Raw genomic sequence first — 15,000 nt, 5'->3', positions numbered from 1 at the left:
TGTCTTAAAATCAATGGCCTGTGTGTTGTGTTGTGCCTAGCAGAATTATCGGTCTAAAAGTATATAATTTCGTACGATTTATAGGTGAAATGGACAAATTCAACAAGGAGCCACTCAGGTTTTGAGAGTTAAATGCTTTGTTCTCTCATAAGGACGATATTCAAAGGCCACAAAGTTCACGACAATATCCCGCTGATGATGTAAAACGCTTCTTAAACTATACAGTCATGAAGAAACCCTTGGAAATCATGAATACTGCCTGTTAAGTTATGACTAGGGAAAAGTTAGCCTGATTTTCATCCACGTCTCTATTTGAGAACCTGTTACTTCTTATTTAAAAGGAGAGAGGAACGGATTGTTTCTCAGAATGGTAGATGATTGGAATAGACTCAGCATTAGGGTTGTTAGTGCTGAGTCATTAGGAAACTTTAAAAAAGATTATATAAATTTGTGAACGAGGATGATAGGTGGAAATAGGTAGACATATTTCATACAAGGACTGCCACGTGTAGGCCTGATGGCTTCTTGCATCTTCCTTTAATTTCTTATGTTCTTAAAGACTGTATCTCCCATTAATGATACAAGTCTCTTACTAAACTATATAATCACAAAAACACAATTGAAAACACTGAATACCACCTGTTAAAACTTAAGATCAGACTCCCGGCAGTTCAGGAATGAGCCAAAGAAGTACTGGGGGACCTCATTTCACGGCGAAGCGTTGCACATTATTGCGCCAACATACTCAGGTCCTCTTTGTACCTCTGGGAGCGCTCGTACTCTGGGAGAAGATGAGGAAAAGAACTGGGTTACCTTTGCAACGTGACCCAAGGAACTCAGGGCGGAAGGTGACACGCAGGAGAAGGTGTGAATTGTTTTAGTTGATTCCCTTCCTTTAAGTCAACCGTCCCCCGTCATATGGAAGTTTTTACACGATAAATTAATCAAAGGATCAGATGAGGCGGAAGGCTGAGTGGAAGAGACATGTCCTCTCTCCGTGACTTCGTTGCTCCTGTGTACTGTAGAACTCTCCCAGTGTACTGCAGGTGTTCTCTGGTAGATAAGTTAGCTCAGGTGTTCTCAGGTGTTCAGATTTACAGGTGTTTGTAATTATTATTATTATTATTATTATTATTATTATTATTATTATTATTATTATTGTCATTATTATCATTACTACTACTACTACTACTACTACTAACTACTACTCCACACACACACACACACACACACACACACACACACACACACACACACACAGAAAAAAAAGGCACACAGACAACAAAATAAAAGAAACAAGAAAAAGGAAAACTACGTAATCTATAAAATCCAGAAAAAGGAGACAAGAGAAAGAGCAAATAAGAGGATAAAAAAAATACAGAAAAAAAGAAGAGTAAACAGGAAACCATTAAAGAGAGAGAGAGAGAGAGAGAGAGAGAGAGAGAGAGAGAGAGAGAGAGAGAGAGAGAGAGAGAGAGAGAGAGAGAGAGAGAGAGAGAGAGAGAGAGAGATTTTACAAGTCCTGTCTATGAAATGCAGATTCTACAGGTACACAATCCACAGATAAATTTCACAGGTACTAACTTCACAGATAATTATTCTACAGGTACTCAATCTACAGGTATTCATTCCACAGGTAATTCTACATTCTACAAGTGCATATTTTCTTAGTTTAATCCTACAGGTACTCCCTCAACAGGTACTGACACACCTGTCCCTCCCTTCAGATACGAACACACCTGTCTTTCTTTATAGGTACCAACACACCTGTCTCTCCCTTCAGGTACTAACACACCTGTCTCTCTCACAGATACTTACACATGTCTCTCCTACACGTACTAACACACCTGTTTCTTAAAGGTACTAACACATGTCTCTCCTTATAGGTACTAACACACCTGTCTCTTCCTTTAAGTACTAACACACTTGTCTCCCTCCACAACTACTAACACACCTGTCTTTCTTATACTAACATACATGTCTCTCTCTCCACAACTACTAACACACCTGTCTCCCTTACTAACACACCTGTCTCCTTTACTAACACACCTGTCTCCTTTACTAACATACCTGTCTCCTTTACTAACATACCTGTCTCCTTTACTAACACACCTGTCTCCTTTACTAACACACCTGTCTCCTTTACTAACACACCTGTTTCCCTTACTAACACACCTGTCTCCCTTACTAACACACCTGTCTCTCTCTCACAGGTACGATGTCTTCAACGGCACCAACCTCACGGCGCCGATCGGAGACGTGACAGGAGTGGACACGCATATCGACAGGTACTCCATATATGAGGTAAGCATCGAGCCCCGCCACGCCTCACCTGTGAACCGCAAAGTTTCTACAGAGCCACTGTTTTATTCTTTTTTTTTTTTTTGTTTGTCTATTTATTTATTTTGTTTTGTAGTTTTTTTACGTTTTTTTTTAGTGTGATCATAATCTAATCTAACCTAACTTATCCTAGTCTAACTTAATCTACAATAACTTAAACTAACCCAACGTATTCTGCTAATCCTACTTGACTTAAAATACTATAATCTAACTTAAGCTAACTCTAAACTAACTTCACAAAGCCTAAACTAACACCTACTGTAACTTAACTAACCTAGCGTAACTTTACTCATTCCATCTTACTGTGCCTTAAACTAACTTCTGTTAACGAGACACAACTCAAAGCATACAACACAGTGACCATTTCCAGGTTTCTTTACTGCCTTTAATTCCTTTTAAAGTATGAATCCTCTGAAAAAATTAAGATAACGTGATGCTTAAGTTAAAGTGAACGTTTGATTCAGTGCCCCATGTTAGTCTGTGTTATAGAAAACGGAATGAAGCTTTAAGCGGCGAGAGAGAGAGAGAGAGAGAGAGAGAGAGAGAGAGAGAGAGAGAGAGAGAGAGAGACTTTGATATATGTGATATAACGTGTGTGTGTGTGTGTGTGTGTGTGTGTGTGTGTGTGTGTTCGTGCGCGCGCACCAACACTCGCGCGTGCGTGCTTGTGTGCATACGTACGTGCGTATCTACCTCTCTTTCATGAACGTCGCTGCTTCCTACACTCTCTCTCTCTCTCTCTCTCTCTCTCTCTCTCTCTCTCTCTCTCTCTCTCTCTAACACCTGCGTTCTTCCTGCGTCACTGTGTTTTTTTTTCTTTTTCCCTCTCGTCCTTTCTGTATTTTACTCTTAATCCCTCCCCTCCTACTCCACTCCCTCTCTCCTCTCTCTCTCTCTCTCTCTCTCTCTCTCTCTCTCTCTCTCTCTCTCTCTCTCTGACCTAGGCTGACCCAGCACCAAGTAAGGGAGAGAGATGACACTTTTCCGATAGGAGGAGGAGGAGGAGGAGGAGGAGGAGGAGTGGTGGTGGTGATGGTGGTGTCAGAATCTCGTCTCATCCACCCTTTCTCTCTCTCTCTCTCTCTCTCTCTCTCTCTCTCTCTCTCTCTCTCTCTCTCTGATTGCTACCACTATCCAAAACCTCAAAAACTATTGCTGCTGCTGCTACTACTACTACTACTACTACTACTACTACTACTAACATCACCACCACCACCACCACCACCACAACCGTTCTCCTTAATTTATCTATAGACCATTTCATTATTCTCACGATTTCCTGCATTTATGGATAAGTGGAAGAGATAAAGAGATAAAGAGAACGTGTATGGGACAAAGGGAATAAAAATTAGGAATGAGGAAGAGATGGATAAAAGAGAATAATAGGGCAAAGGGTCTCTCTCTCTCTCTCTCTCTCTCTCTCTCTCTCTCTCTCTCTCTCTCTCTCTCTCTCTCTCTCTCTCTGTTAAGGTCTTTAGTTCATCTATTTATATATTCCTTCCTTTTATCATCTTCCCTATTCCTTCTCTTTATTAATTAGATAGTCGATGGGGCAGAGAGAGAGAGAGAGAGAGAGAGAGAGAGAGAGAGAGAGAGAGAGAGTGAGAGAGAGAGAAAGGAGATTATTGTTGTCGTGATCAATATCGAAAGCACTTAACAATGTCGCACACACACACACACACACACACACACACACACACACACACACACATACACACACACACACACACACACACGAATACACAAATAAAACAACACCTGGTAACTCAACAGCCAATCCGCTTACGTCTTTGTGTCCTTAGTTGCCGGTGCCTTAATTTATAGCTACTTTTTTCCAGTTTTCCTCTTTTTCCCTCGCGTACTTTTTTTCTTTTCCTCTTCGTTTTCCTTCTACTCATTGTTTTTATTTGTTTTTATTGCGTCTAAAGACATTTCAGGAAAAATTACACGTTGATTCATGTTTTTTCTTCCTTTTTTCCTTCTTTTTTTCTGTTTGGAAATTGCATTGATTACATATAGCAAAATTTTAATCCCCCTTTCCTTTTTTTTCTTTTTTCTTCTTTTTTCCCTTCACAACTTCACTAAAGATTTTTCTCAAATAAAAATTTCAGTTCGTTCTTTTCTTCCTCCTTTTTTTTTATTTTATTTTTCTCGACAAGAATAACTTATTTTTGATTTGTGTGTGTGTGTGTGTGTGTGTGTGACTGGTGTGATTGTAGGCCACGCACACATGTACGTAATAATAGACACACACACACACACACACACACACACACACACACACACACACACACACACACACACACACACACACACACAGAGAGAGAGAGAGAGAGAGAGAGAGAGAGAGAGAGAGAGAGAGAGAGAGAGAGAGAGAGAGAGAGAGAGAGAGAGATTGAAGGGTATTAAAGTACTGCGCAGAGAGAGAGACAGAGGTAGAGACAAGACACACACACACACACACACACACACACACACACACACACACACACACACACACACACACACACAGAACAGGCAAAATAAAGGGTAAAGTCTATACCATCATTATCATCACCATCATTATCATTACTATTATCTTCATTATTATTATTACTCGTATTTGTTCAAAGTTCAGAAGTCAAGGAAAGGTGAACGGGAGAATCCTTGTTTACCTCTCATTTCTTGGGTGTCTCCTTGGCCCGCGTTCCGTGCAGGTAAGTTTGGCAATTAGGCCGTGTGTAGGCTTAATTAGGGGAGCTTTGGTGGGGCGTGGGAGACAGAGAGAGAGAGAGAGAGAGAGAGAGAGAGAGAGAGAGAGAGAGAGAGAGAGAGAGAGAGAGAGAGAGAGAGAGAGAGACTGAGGAACAAACTTACTGATTGACTGATTGACTGATTGACTGACTGACCGACTGACTATGTAACTGACTGACTGACTGATTAACTGCCTGACTGACTGACTGACTGATTAACTGCCTGACTGATTGACTGACTGACTGGTTGACTGACTAACTGACCGATTAAATGCCTGACTGACTGACCAACTATCTAACTGACTTACAACTTACCAGTTGACTGAATGAACCGACTAACTGATTGAATTACTGACTGAGGGAGTGACGCAGAGAGAGAGAGAGAGAGAGAGAGAGAGAGAGAGAGAGAGAGAGAGAGAGAGAGAGAGAGAGAGAGAGAGAGAGAGAGAGAGAATGGTGACGGCTTCAATGCATATACGTATGAGTTTGCCTTTAATAATTAATTCAAACCAGATTGGGACGCGTAATGTAATGAAGGGAGGAGGAATTGTTTTATATTTCACTGGTTATAGACGACACACACACACACACACACACACACACACACACACACACACACACACACACACACACACACACACACACACACACCATCATTCTTCCCCTCCCTTCAAAATTATCCTCATAACGTCCCTCTATATTTCCCCATAGACATCGCCCTTCTCCCCACCACTCTAGTTTCCCATAGGACCCGCAGTATTTCCCCAACATTTCCAGTGTTTCTCTAGTGTTTTTATTGCCTTTTTTTTCGGTATTTCCTGTTCCTGTAGGTGCTTTGTTATCTCTACAGTATTTTCGCTACTTCTTCCCAACACTCCTCAATAAAACACAAAAACACACCTAAACAACCTTATTTACCCCCAAAAAACACACACGATACCCAAAAAAACTAAAAAAACATCCCATTAAACACCCTAAACACGCCCCATGTAGAGAGAGAGAGAGAGAGAGAGAGAGAGAGAGAGAGAGAGAGAGAGAGAGAGAGGTGCCGGTGGAAAGAGAGCGCGAGTGGGCGAGCTCTAGTTACAGTGGTGGTGGAGAGGCTCACCTTTAAGAACCACAGGTGTTGCTGAATGGGGAGGTGTTGACGCCCAGATGTGCACAGGTGAGGTGTCGAGGAGGGGGAGGGGAGGGAAAGGGAAGGGGAGGACAGTAAGGGGAGGAGAAGGGGAGGGTTAGGTTACTGGTAGGAAAAGGTACGTACGGTTGGGAGGGAAGGGGAAGGGGAGGAAGGGAAGGGGAAGGGGAGGAAGGGAAGGGAAGGGGAGGAGAAGAGAGGGGGTGGGTAAACGGTAGGAAATGGTAACTTGGTTTGTTTATTCCCCTTTGGCATTTAAATGGTTTATATGCTGAAGGGAAAGCAGGAAAAAAAGGGAGGAGGAGAAGGAGGAGGAGGAGGAGAGGGGACGAGAGTAACGGGAGAAGAAGAGAGGATACGTAAGTGACAGAAAAAGGAAATAGGTAGCCATGTTTTTCCCCCTACGGCATTTTCATAGGTAATAGAGGAAAAAGAAAAAGATACGCTACTGTATAGGGAAAAAAGGATGGATGCTTAGGAGAGGAAGAAAGGGATAGGTTAGGTTAGCTTAGGTTAGCTTAGGTTAGGTTAGGCTAGGTTAGGTTAGGTTAGGTTAGCTTAGGTTAGGTTAGGCTAGGCTAGGTTAGGTTAGCTTAGGTTAGGTTAGGTTAGGTTAGGTTAGGTTAGGCTAGGTTAGGTTAGGTTAGGTTAGGTTAGGCTAGGTTAGGTTAGCTTAGGTTAGGTTAGGTTAGGTTAGGTTAGGTTAGCTTAGCTTAGGTTAGGTTAGGTTAGGCTAGGTTAGGTTAGGTTAGGTTAGGTTAGGCTAGGTTAGGTTAGGTTAGGTTAGGTTAGGTTAGGCTAGGTTAGGTTAGGTTAGGTTAGGTTAGGTTAGGTTAGGTTAGCTTAGGTTAGGCTAGGCTAGGTTAGGTTAGCTTAGGTTAGGTTAGGTTAGGTTAGCTTAGGTTAGGCTAGGTTAGGTTAGGTTAGCTTAGGTTAGGTTAGGCTAGGTTAGGTTAGCTTAGGTTAGGTTAGGTTAGGGTAGGTTAGGTTAGGTTAGGGTAGGTTAGATAGCTTGGTTTGTTATTACCCTTTGGCATTTTAAGTAATAAAGGGAAAGAAGAGGGTATTCTAAAGGGATGGAGGAGGAGGAGGAGGGAAAGAGGATAGGAGAAGAAGGATGAGTGATAGGGAAAGATAACGTGATTTGTTATTTTCCCTTTTGCGTTTTTAAGGCTATGCTGAGGACGAGGAAGGAAAAAAAGAAGAGAAGCTAAAAAAAGGGAAGAGTACTGGAAGGGAAAGAAGGTAAAGGGAGGAGGAGGACGAGGAGGAGGAGGAGGAGGAGGAGGAGAATACATTAATGATAGGGAAAGAAAATAGAATGGTCATTTATTTTCTTTGCTATTTGTAAGGTTGATATATTAACTAACCTAATTTAACGTAACCTGACGTAACCTGACTGAACCTAACCTAGCCTAATCTAACTTAGAGGGAGGGAAAGTAAAGGGAAAGACAGAGGATTTGCTAAAGGAAGGAAAGGGAGGGAAAAGTACTGGTGTAGAATTATCTTTTTCCCTAACATGTCAAAGGAAAATATACTAAAAAAGAGAAAAAAAGAAAAACAGAGAGAGAGAGAGAGAGAGAGAGAGAGAGAGAGAGAGAGAGAGAGAGAGAGAGAGAGAGAGAGAGAGAGAGAGAGAGAGAGAATGTACTCATAATTTAGTGGAATAAAGGAAGAGAAAAGAAACACTCCCTAATTTCACTCTAAAGGGAAAAATACCAAAGTGAGGAAAGGAAAAAGGAAAGTAAAGCAGTCCAAGATACTAAAATATAAAGGGAAAAACAAAGGGAGCATAACACAGTAGTTGTCACCGAATGAAGTTAATAGAAAATACTAAAGGCCAGCAAAATAAAGGGAGAATATAGGTTAGATACCACTAATAGAGGTAATATAGACAGGTATGTTTAAAGGGAGCAATGAAAGGCGTGGTTTGGCCGTAGGGAAAGGGACAGAAGGGAGAGGAAAGGGGATGGTGTGTTAGGAGGGAAAGTACAAGGAACAAGTATGATTGGAGGGGAGAGGAGGGGAGGGGAGCAGGTGTGTGTGGTGGGAAAACATTTGTTGAAAGGAATGGGGAGAGAGAGAGAGAGAGAGAGAGAGAGAGAGAGAGAGAGAGAGAGAGAGAGAGAGAGAGAGAGAGCAGTTTGCGTGGTTAAAGGGAGAAGAATCGCCACTCTCCCTTTCTCTCATCCTCTCTCTCTCTCTCTCTCTCTCTCTCTCTCTCTCTCTCTCTCTCTCTCTCTCTCTCTCTCTCTCTCTCTTTTCCTCCTTCCTTTCCTTTCTCCCTCTTTCATTCATCCCCTCTCCGTTTTCCTCCTCTTTTCCCCTACCTCCCTTTACTCTTCCCTTTTCCTTCCTTTTCCTTACTTCTTTTCCATATTTTTCCCTTCCTTTTCTTCCTATCCCTCCTCTCCCCCTTTCCTCTCTTCCTCTTCTCCTCCTTTTCTTCGTCCAATCCTTCTTCCCCTTCATTTCTTCCGCCTTTCAAGTTTTCCCGTAAAGGCGCTAACTTAAGGATTCCAAAAGTATAAAGAGAAACAAAAGAGAGTTGAATCGCATTTATAAAGAGTTGGATCGTGTTCAGACAGTCTTGGATCCTCTTTAGCGAACCTCCTCAGATTTGTGGGTAGAAATATAAACGAAAGAATCCTCGCATTGATCGAATTTGTGAAAGAGGGAGAGGAAAAAGATAAGTACGATAATTAGTGTAATTTGAGTATGATGATTTGCAGTGTATTGTAATTATTATCGTTTTATACCTGGAGATATTACAATTTAGCGATGCCGCCTGATTTTAATTGCGGGTAAATAATTGTAGGTGTGAGAATATATGTACGTGTGTGTGTGTGTGTGTGCGTGTGTGTGTGTGTGTGATGAGAACACAACTGTTTTAATGTCATTTTACTCTCTCTCTCACTCTCACACACACACACACACACACACACACACACACACACACACACACACACACACACACACACACACACACACACACACACACACACACACACGTACACAAACAGGTTCTTGCTATGTTCGTGTTTAATTCTCTCTCTCTCTCTCTCTCTCTCTCTCTCTCTCTCTCTCTCTCTCTCTCTCTCTCTCTCTCTCATTATATGTTTGACTTTATCTTAATTTTCTTTATTATTTTCTTTCCTTTCTTCCTTTCCTTCTCTCCTCCCCTCCTTACCCTGTCTCTTCCCTCCCCCTTCTCACTTTACCTCCAAATCTTTACCTCCATCCCAAAATCCCCTTACTTACCTCCCTTTCTTCCCTTATACCTCTTTCCCTCATCCCAATTTCACTCCTTTCCTCTTCCTCCTTCCCCTCCCTCCCCTCCCTCCCATCTCACTGTCTTTCTCCTCCTTCCTCGTTTTATTTCTCCTTTACCTCTCTCATCTCTTTCAATCTCCCTCCCTCTTTTGTCTCCTCACTTCTCCTTCTCTCTCTTTTCACCTTCCCTTCTTTCTTTCCTTTACTTTGTGTCCCTTTCTCTCCCATCATCTATCTTTCTTTCTCCTTTCCTTCCTTTTTTTTCTTTCTTCGTTCTTACTTTATTTTTTACTCTCTCTCTCTCTCTCTCTCTCTCTCTCTCTCTCTCTCTCTCTCTCTCTCTCTCTCTCTCTCTCTCTCTCTCTCTCTCTCTCTCTCTCTCTCTCTCTCATCGTCTTTTACCCTCCTTTCATGTTTCCATTCCTCCTTCTCCTCCTACTCCTCTTCCTTTCTCTTTCTTCCTCTTCCTACCTCTCAATTCAAAGTAACCTCTTATTTTTTTTTTCGTTTCTTTCTTTTATCTCCTCTTCCTTTCACCTTTCTTTCTTCCATCTCCCTCCTTCTCTCCTTCCTTCTTTATCCTACCTTTCCTCCATTCCTCCTTTCATACCTTTCTCTCTGTTTCACCTTCCCTGCCTCCACACCTGTTCTCTCCCTCTCTCCCTGTCCTTCCTTCCCTCCTTCCTTCACACCTGCCTCTCTCTCTCTCTCTCTCCTCTCTCCCTGTTCTACCTTCCCTCCCTCCTTCGCTTCACACCTGCCAACTCTCACACCTCCCCTTCCTTCACACCTGTTCTTTATCACACTTTCCCTCTTCTCTCCTTCCTTCTTTTCATACCTGTCTCTCTCTCTCTCTCTCTGTTTCTAATACACCTCCCTTTTCCTCACCTCCCTTCACAAGTGCCCCGCCCCTCTCTCTCTCTCTCTCTCTCTCTCTCTCTCTCTCTCTCTCTCTCTCTCTCTCTCTCTCTCTCTCTCTCTCTCTCTCTCTCTCTCTCTCTCTCTCTTCCACACCTCTTCCTTCACAAAAGACCACACCACTTTGAATATACCTTGTCTTGTTCGATCAGCGAGGTTAAGCAGCGGTGGGTCTGGTTAGTACTTGGATGGGTGACCGCCTGGGAACACCGATGTTGTTGACACTCTAACTTGTATCTATGTAACCTCACCGTGCACACTTGTCGTCCCGCTACAGGTGATTCTGATTGCGGTGGTGGCTGGCTTCCTGTCCATCGCCACGCTGATCGGGAACCTGATGGTGATGATCAGCTTCAAGATCGACAAACAACTGCAGACCATTAGCAACTACTTCCTGTTCTCGCTCGCAGTAGCCGACATCACTATAGGGTAAGTGTCTGAAAGGAACAGAACGGCAGTAGGAGGAGGATGAGTGTGTAGGTGCAAGAGTAGGAGAAGTAGGAGGAGTAGGACGCCAAAGGTAATGATAGAAAAAGGAGGTGAGAGATTTAGCATTTCAAGAGTAAGGAGAAAAAATGAATAGAGAATAAGGAGGAGGAAAAGGAGGAGGAGGAGAAGCAGTGTGTCTAGGTGGAGGAGCAGGAGGAGGAGGACGCAAATGGAAGTGACTGGAAAGGAAGAGAGGAGTGAATGATAGAACGTTTGACATTACAAGAGTGAAGAGAAAGAGAATAGAAGAGAATAAAGAGGATGAAGAGGAGGAGAAAGAGGAGGAGGAGGAGGAGGCAAAGGGTAGTAATAGAAAAAGAAGTAAGGTGAGGGAGATAAAAGATTTAGAAAGAGAGAATGGTAGAGAATAAAGAGGAGTAATACAAGGGAATACAAAGGAAGACCAAACACCAACAGACCTTGAGATCGAGGAGGAAAACGCACAAAATAAATGACAGGAAAAGAGGGGAGGTGAGGGAAGAAGAGTGTGGCATTAGAAGAGAGAGGGGAAGGCGAAGAGAATAAAGAAGAGAAGGAGGATGGAGACACAATAAAATGAAAGGAAGGAAGGGAGTGGATGAGATAAAACAGATGAGAGGTGTGAGATCAGAAGAAAGAGGGTGAGAAGGAGGAGGAAGAACAGAATAGAAGAGAATAAAGAGAACGAGGAGGAGGATTGAGACATAATCAGAGAGAGAGAGAGAGAGAGAGAGAGAGAGAGAGAGAGAGAGAGAGAGAGAGAGAGAGAGAGAGAGAGAGAACTGGGATTACAAGAAAGAGGGCGAGAGAAGAAGGGAGAAAGGATATACAAAGGAACATAAAAGGGAAAGGAAAGAGTAGATTAAGTCAAGATAGGTTAGGTTAGGTTAAGTAAAGTTAGGTTAGGTTAAGGAATACAAAAGGAAAAAAAACTAACAGTATCATTTGTAATTGTCCTAAAAAGGTTGTTTGCTGTAACTACACTAACTACACTATTATCTAATGTACTTGGGAAGAACAGGAGAACAAAAGGGAGTAAGAGGAGGACAATAAAGCAAGCGGAATGAAAGAAAACTCGAAATATGAAAGTGGGAGACCTACAGAGAGAGAGAGAGAGAGAGAGAGAGAGAGAGAGAGAGAGAGAGAGAGAGAGAGAGAGAGAGAGAGAGAGAGAGAGAGAGAGAGAGATTTAGTAGGGGAGGCTGTTGTGCGTAGGAAGTAAATAAAGATAAAGAATAAAGGAATGAAGGAGAGGAAGGAAAGCGGGGAGATGAAAGTGGAATAGAGGCGGAGAAAGCAATAAATGAAGAGAGAGAGAGAGAGAGAGAGAGAGAGAGAGAGAGAGAGAGAGAGAGAGAGAGAGAGAGAGAGAGAGAGAGAGAGAGAGAGAGAGAGCCTAAACAACAGAAAACGCAAACCCACCAATTTGGGAAAAAGAAAGAGAAATAAAAATAACGAAAAAGAAAGAAAGAGAGAGAGAAAAGAGAGAAAAAGAAAAATCAAAACAACTCTACAAATTAAGACAAGAGAGAGAGAGAGAGAGAGAGAGAGAGAGAGAGAGAGAGAGAGAGAGAGAGAGAGAGAGAGAGAGAGAGAGAGAGAGAGAAATGGAAGAAAAACAAGGAAAAACTGAAAAATAACATTGTAAACCTTTATTTTGTATTGACTCCAGTTTCTACCATTCCCATAGCACTACTATAACATACACGTGTCAATTTCACCACTACCATACCCACTACCACCTATCATGTACCATTTTATCTCTACCATAACTTTTCTACCAATTGACAACCATAGCTATACAATCCCTACCATATCTTTCCATTCATCTCCCATTACCATAGCCACACAATACCATTCCTTCATCTACTAACTATATTCCTCACATCACCTACCTTTTCTGTCATTTACAAGCTCATTTCGTCTCCCATTTCCTTCCTTCCCCTTTATCTACCATTTCCATATCCTGTTATACCATCACCATACCTCTTCATCTGTATCACGTCCCTTGCATTACCACACCTTCATCTACCAACCACATCCTTTACTTCATCTACCATTTCCATCATTAACAACCTTATTTCATCTCCCATTCCCATCCCTCGCCTTTATCTACCCCTACCATACCCCTTCATCCCCTACCGCGCCCCCTGCAGGTTGGTGTCCATGCCTCTGTTCACCCTGTACACGTTAATGGGGTACTGGCCATTGGGTCCCATCATATGTGACACCTGGCTGGCCCTCGACTACCTTGCCTCCAACGCCTCGGTCCTCAACCTTCTTATCATTTCCTTCGACCGCTACTTCAGGTGAGGATGTGTGGAAGCGTTACAGGTGGCCAGGTAAGGTGAGAGAAAGGTTTGAGAGAGTGGTAATGTAACTTTCTAACGTGTCTTATTTAGTCTTTTTTTTTTCTTGTGGTTAGTAAAGATTAGCTCTTCGACGGGTACTTCAGGTGAGGATGTGTGGCCAGCTAAAGAGAAAGGCATGAGGAAGTGGTCATCTAACTTTCTAACTTGTGTGTATTATAAGAGAATAAGAACATAAGGGAAGCTGCAAGAAGCCATCAGGCCTATACACCGCAGTACCCCATGCCTGTCTATTTTCACCTATGACCCCCATCCATAAAATCGTCTAAACTTCTCTTAAAGCTCCCTAGTGACTCAACACTAACTACCTGATTACTGAGTCCATTCCATTCATCTACCACTCTATTTGAGAACCAATGTCTCCCTATCTCTTTCTTGAACCTAAATTTTTTTCAAGCTTGAAGTCATTTCTTGTTCTATCCCAATTGTTGATCCTGAGAATTTAGCTTACGTCACCCTTGTTGTAGCCCCTGTAACCCTTAAAGACTACTATTACGTCCCCTCTTAACGCATCTAGGCTTTTATCTTTTGTGGTTAGTAAAGATCAGTTCTTTCCACAGCTATTTCAGGTGAGGGTAAGAAAAATGTAATGCCTGGGAATGTTGCAGGTGGGAAGTTAAAGGGGAAAGTAATCTAAATTGTATACATTGTTTAGTGTTTGTATTCCTGTGGGCCATTCAGATCAGTTTCTTTCGACCGCTGCTTCAGGTGAGGGTAAGAAAAATATCACCAAGGAGTGTTACAGGTGGGTAGTTAGTGAGGGAAGGGTGACGTAAACTGTTTGTCCTTTTTCAGTCTTTGTATTTTTGTAGTAAAGATGAGTCTCTTCGGTGGTTAGTTCAGGTGAGGAGTGTTACAGGTGGGGAGGTTAGAGTGAAGAAAGGTGATCTAAATGCTGTGTCTTTGTATTGTTGTTGTCAGCAAGATCTAATCTAATCTAGAGTTTGATAAGCTTTTTTTTATAATGCTGATATAGACTTGAAAAAATAGGTGATGAAGAGGATGGGGAGAAAAAAATAAAACGCCTAATTTGCTGTAAAAAAAAAAAAAGGAAAGAGAGGCACCAAAAATAGAAAAAAAAGAAAAAAAGATAGATAAGCAATTAAAAAGTTGGCCATTACAGTTCCAGAGGTGTCTACATACTCCATATTCTGTCGTAGAAAGCAGGGGAGATAGAAACACATAGAGATTTCCAAAGTTAACTAGTGAAAAGATGAAAGAGTGAAAATATGTACTGGATAACTCTTGCATTAACGAGAAGGACAGAACAGGGGTGAGTGAGAATAAAACTAAGAAAGATGAAAAGTTTGCTGGAATGGTCTGGAATGAAACTGGAAGCGAGTATAAAAGATGTCACCTGGAATAGATCACAGTCACAGAATGGGCGTCTCTGGATGGCGGGAGAAGAGAAAGGTAAAAGAATACAGATGGGGAGAAAGGATGTTATGGTGAGGTGGCCTGGAGGAGACGGGCAGCTGACAGGTGATCAGAAAAGGCTGGGGAGAAATAGAGTAACAAAGTGGGATGGAAAAAAAAAAAAAAAGACATGACAGGACTAAATTGACAGATACGTTTTGGAACAGGAGTGAAAAGGATGAAGTGAGGTAGTTAACAGGTGAAGAATAGGAGTAACAAAGGAGTAAGAAAAAAAAAAGACAAATAAATAGAAAGATAAATTTTGAATAGCTTGGACTAGTGAAACAAAAGTCAGCAAGATGAAGATAGTTAGTTAACAGATGTGACAATAGAGTGACAGAAAGA

At 42.1% G+C, this 15,000-nt stretch overlaps 1 protein-coding gene across 1 annotated transcript in view; it reads left to right on the top strand.

Annotated features, from left to right (window-relative positions):
- The window catches only part of LOC135089323 (muscarinic acetylcholine receptor DM1-like), a 250,396-nt gene that overhangs the window by 131,089 nt on the left and 104,307 nt on the right, over positions 1 to 15,000 (top strand). Inside the window, 3 exon segments of the mRNA XM_063984868.1 lie at positions 2,214 to 2,304; positions 10,680 to 10,831; positions 13,027 to 13,179. Coding sequence (XP_063840938.1) covers positions 2,214 to 2,304; positions 10,680 to 10,831; positions 13,027 to 13,179 — 396 coding nt within the window.

The sequence above is a fragment of the Scylla paramamosain genome, chromosome 32 (genome assembly GCF_035594125.1).
Source record: "Scylla paramamosain isolate STU-SP2022 chromosome 32, ASM3559412v1, whole genome shotgun sequence".
In the NCBI taxonomy this organism is placed as follows: domain Eukaryota; kingdom Metazoa; phylum Arthropoda; class Malacostraca; order Decapoda; family Portunidae; genus Scylla; species Scylla paramamosain.
This window is presented reverse-complemented; position numbering and strand designations above follow the sequence as displayed.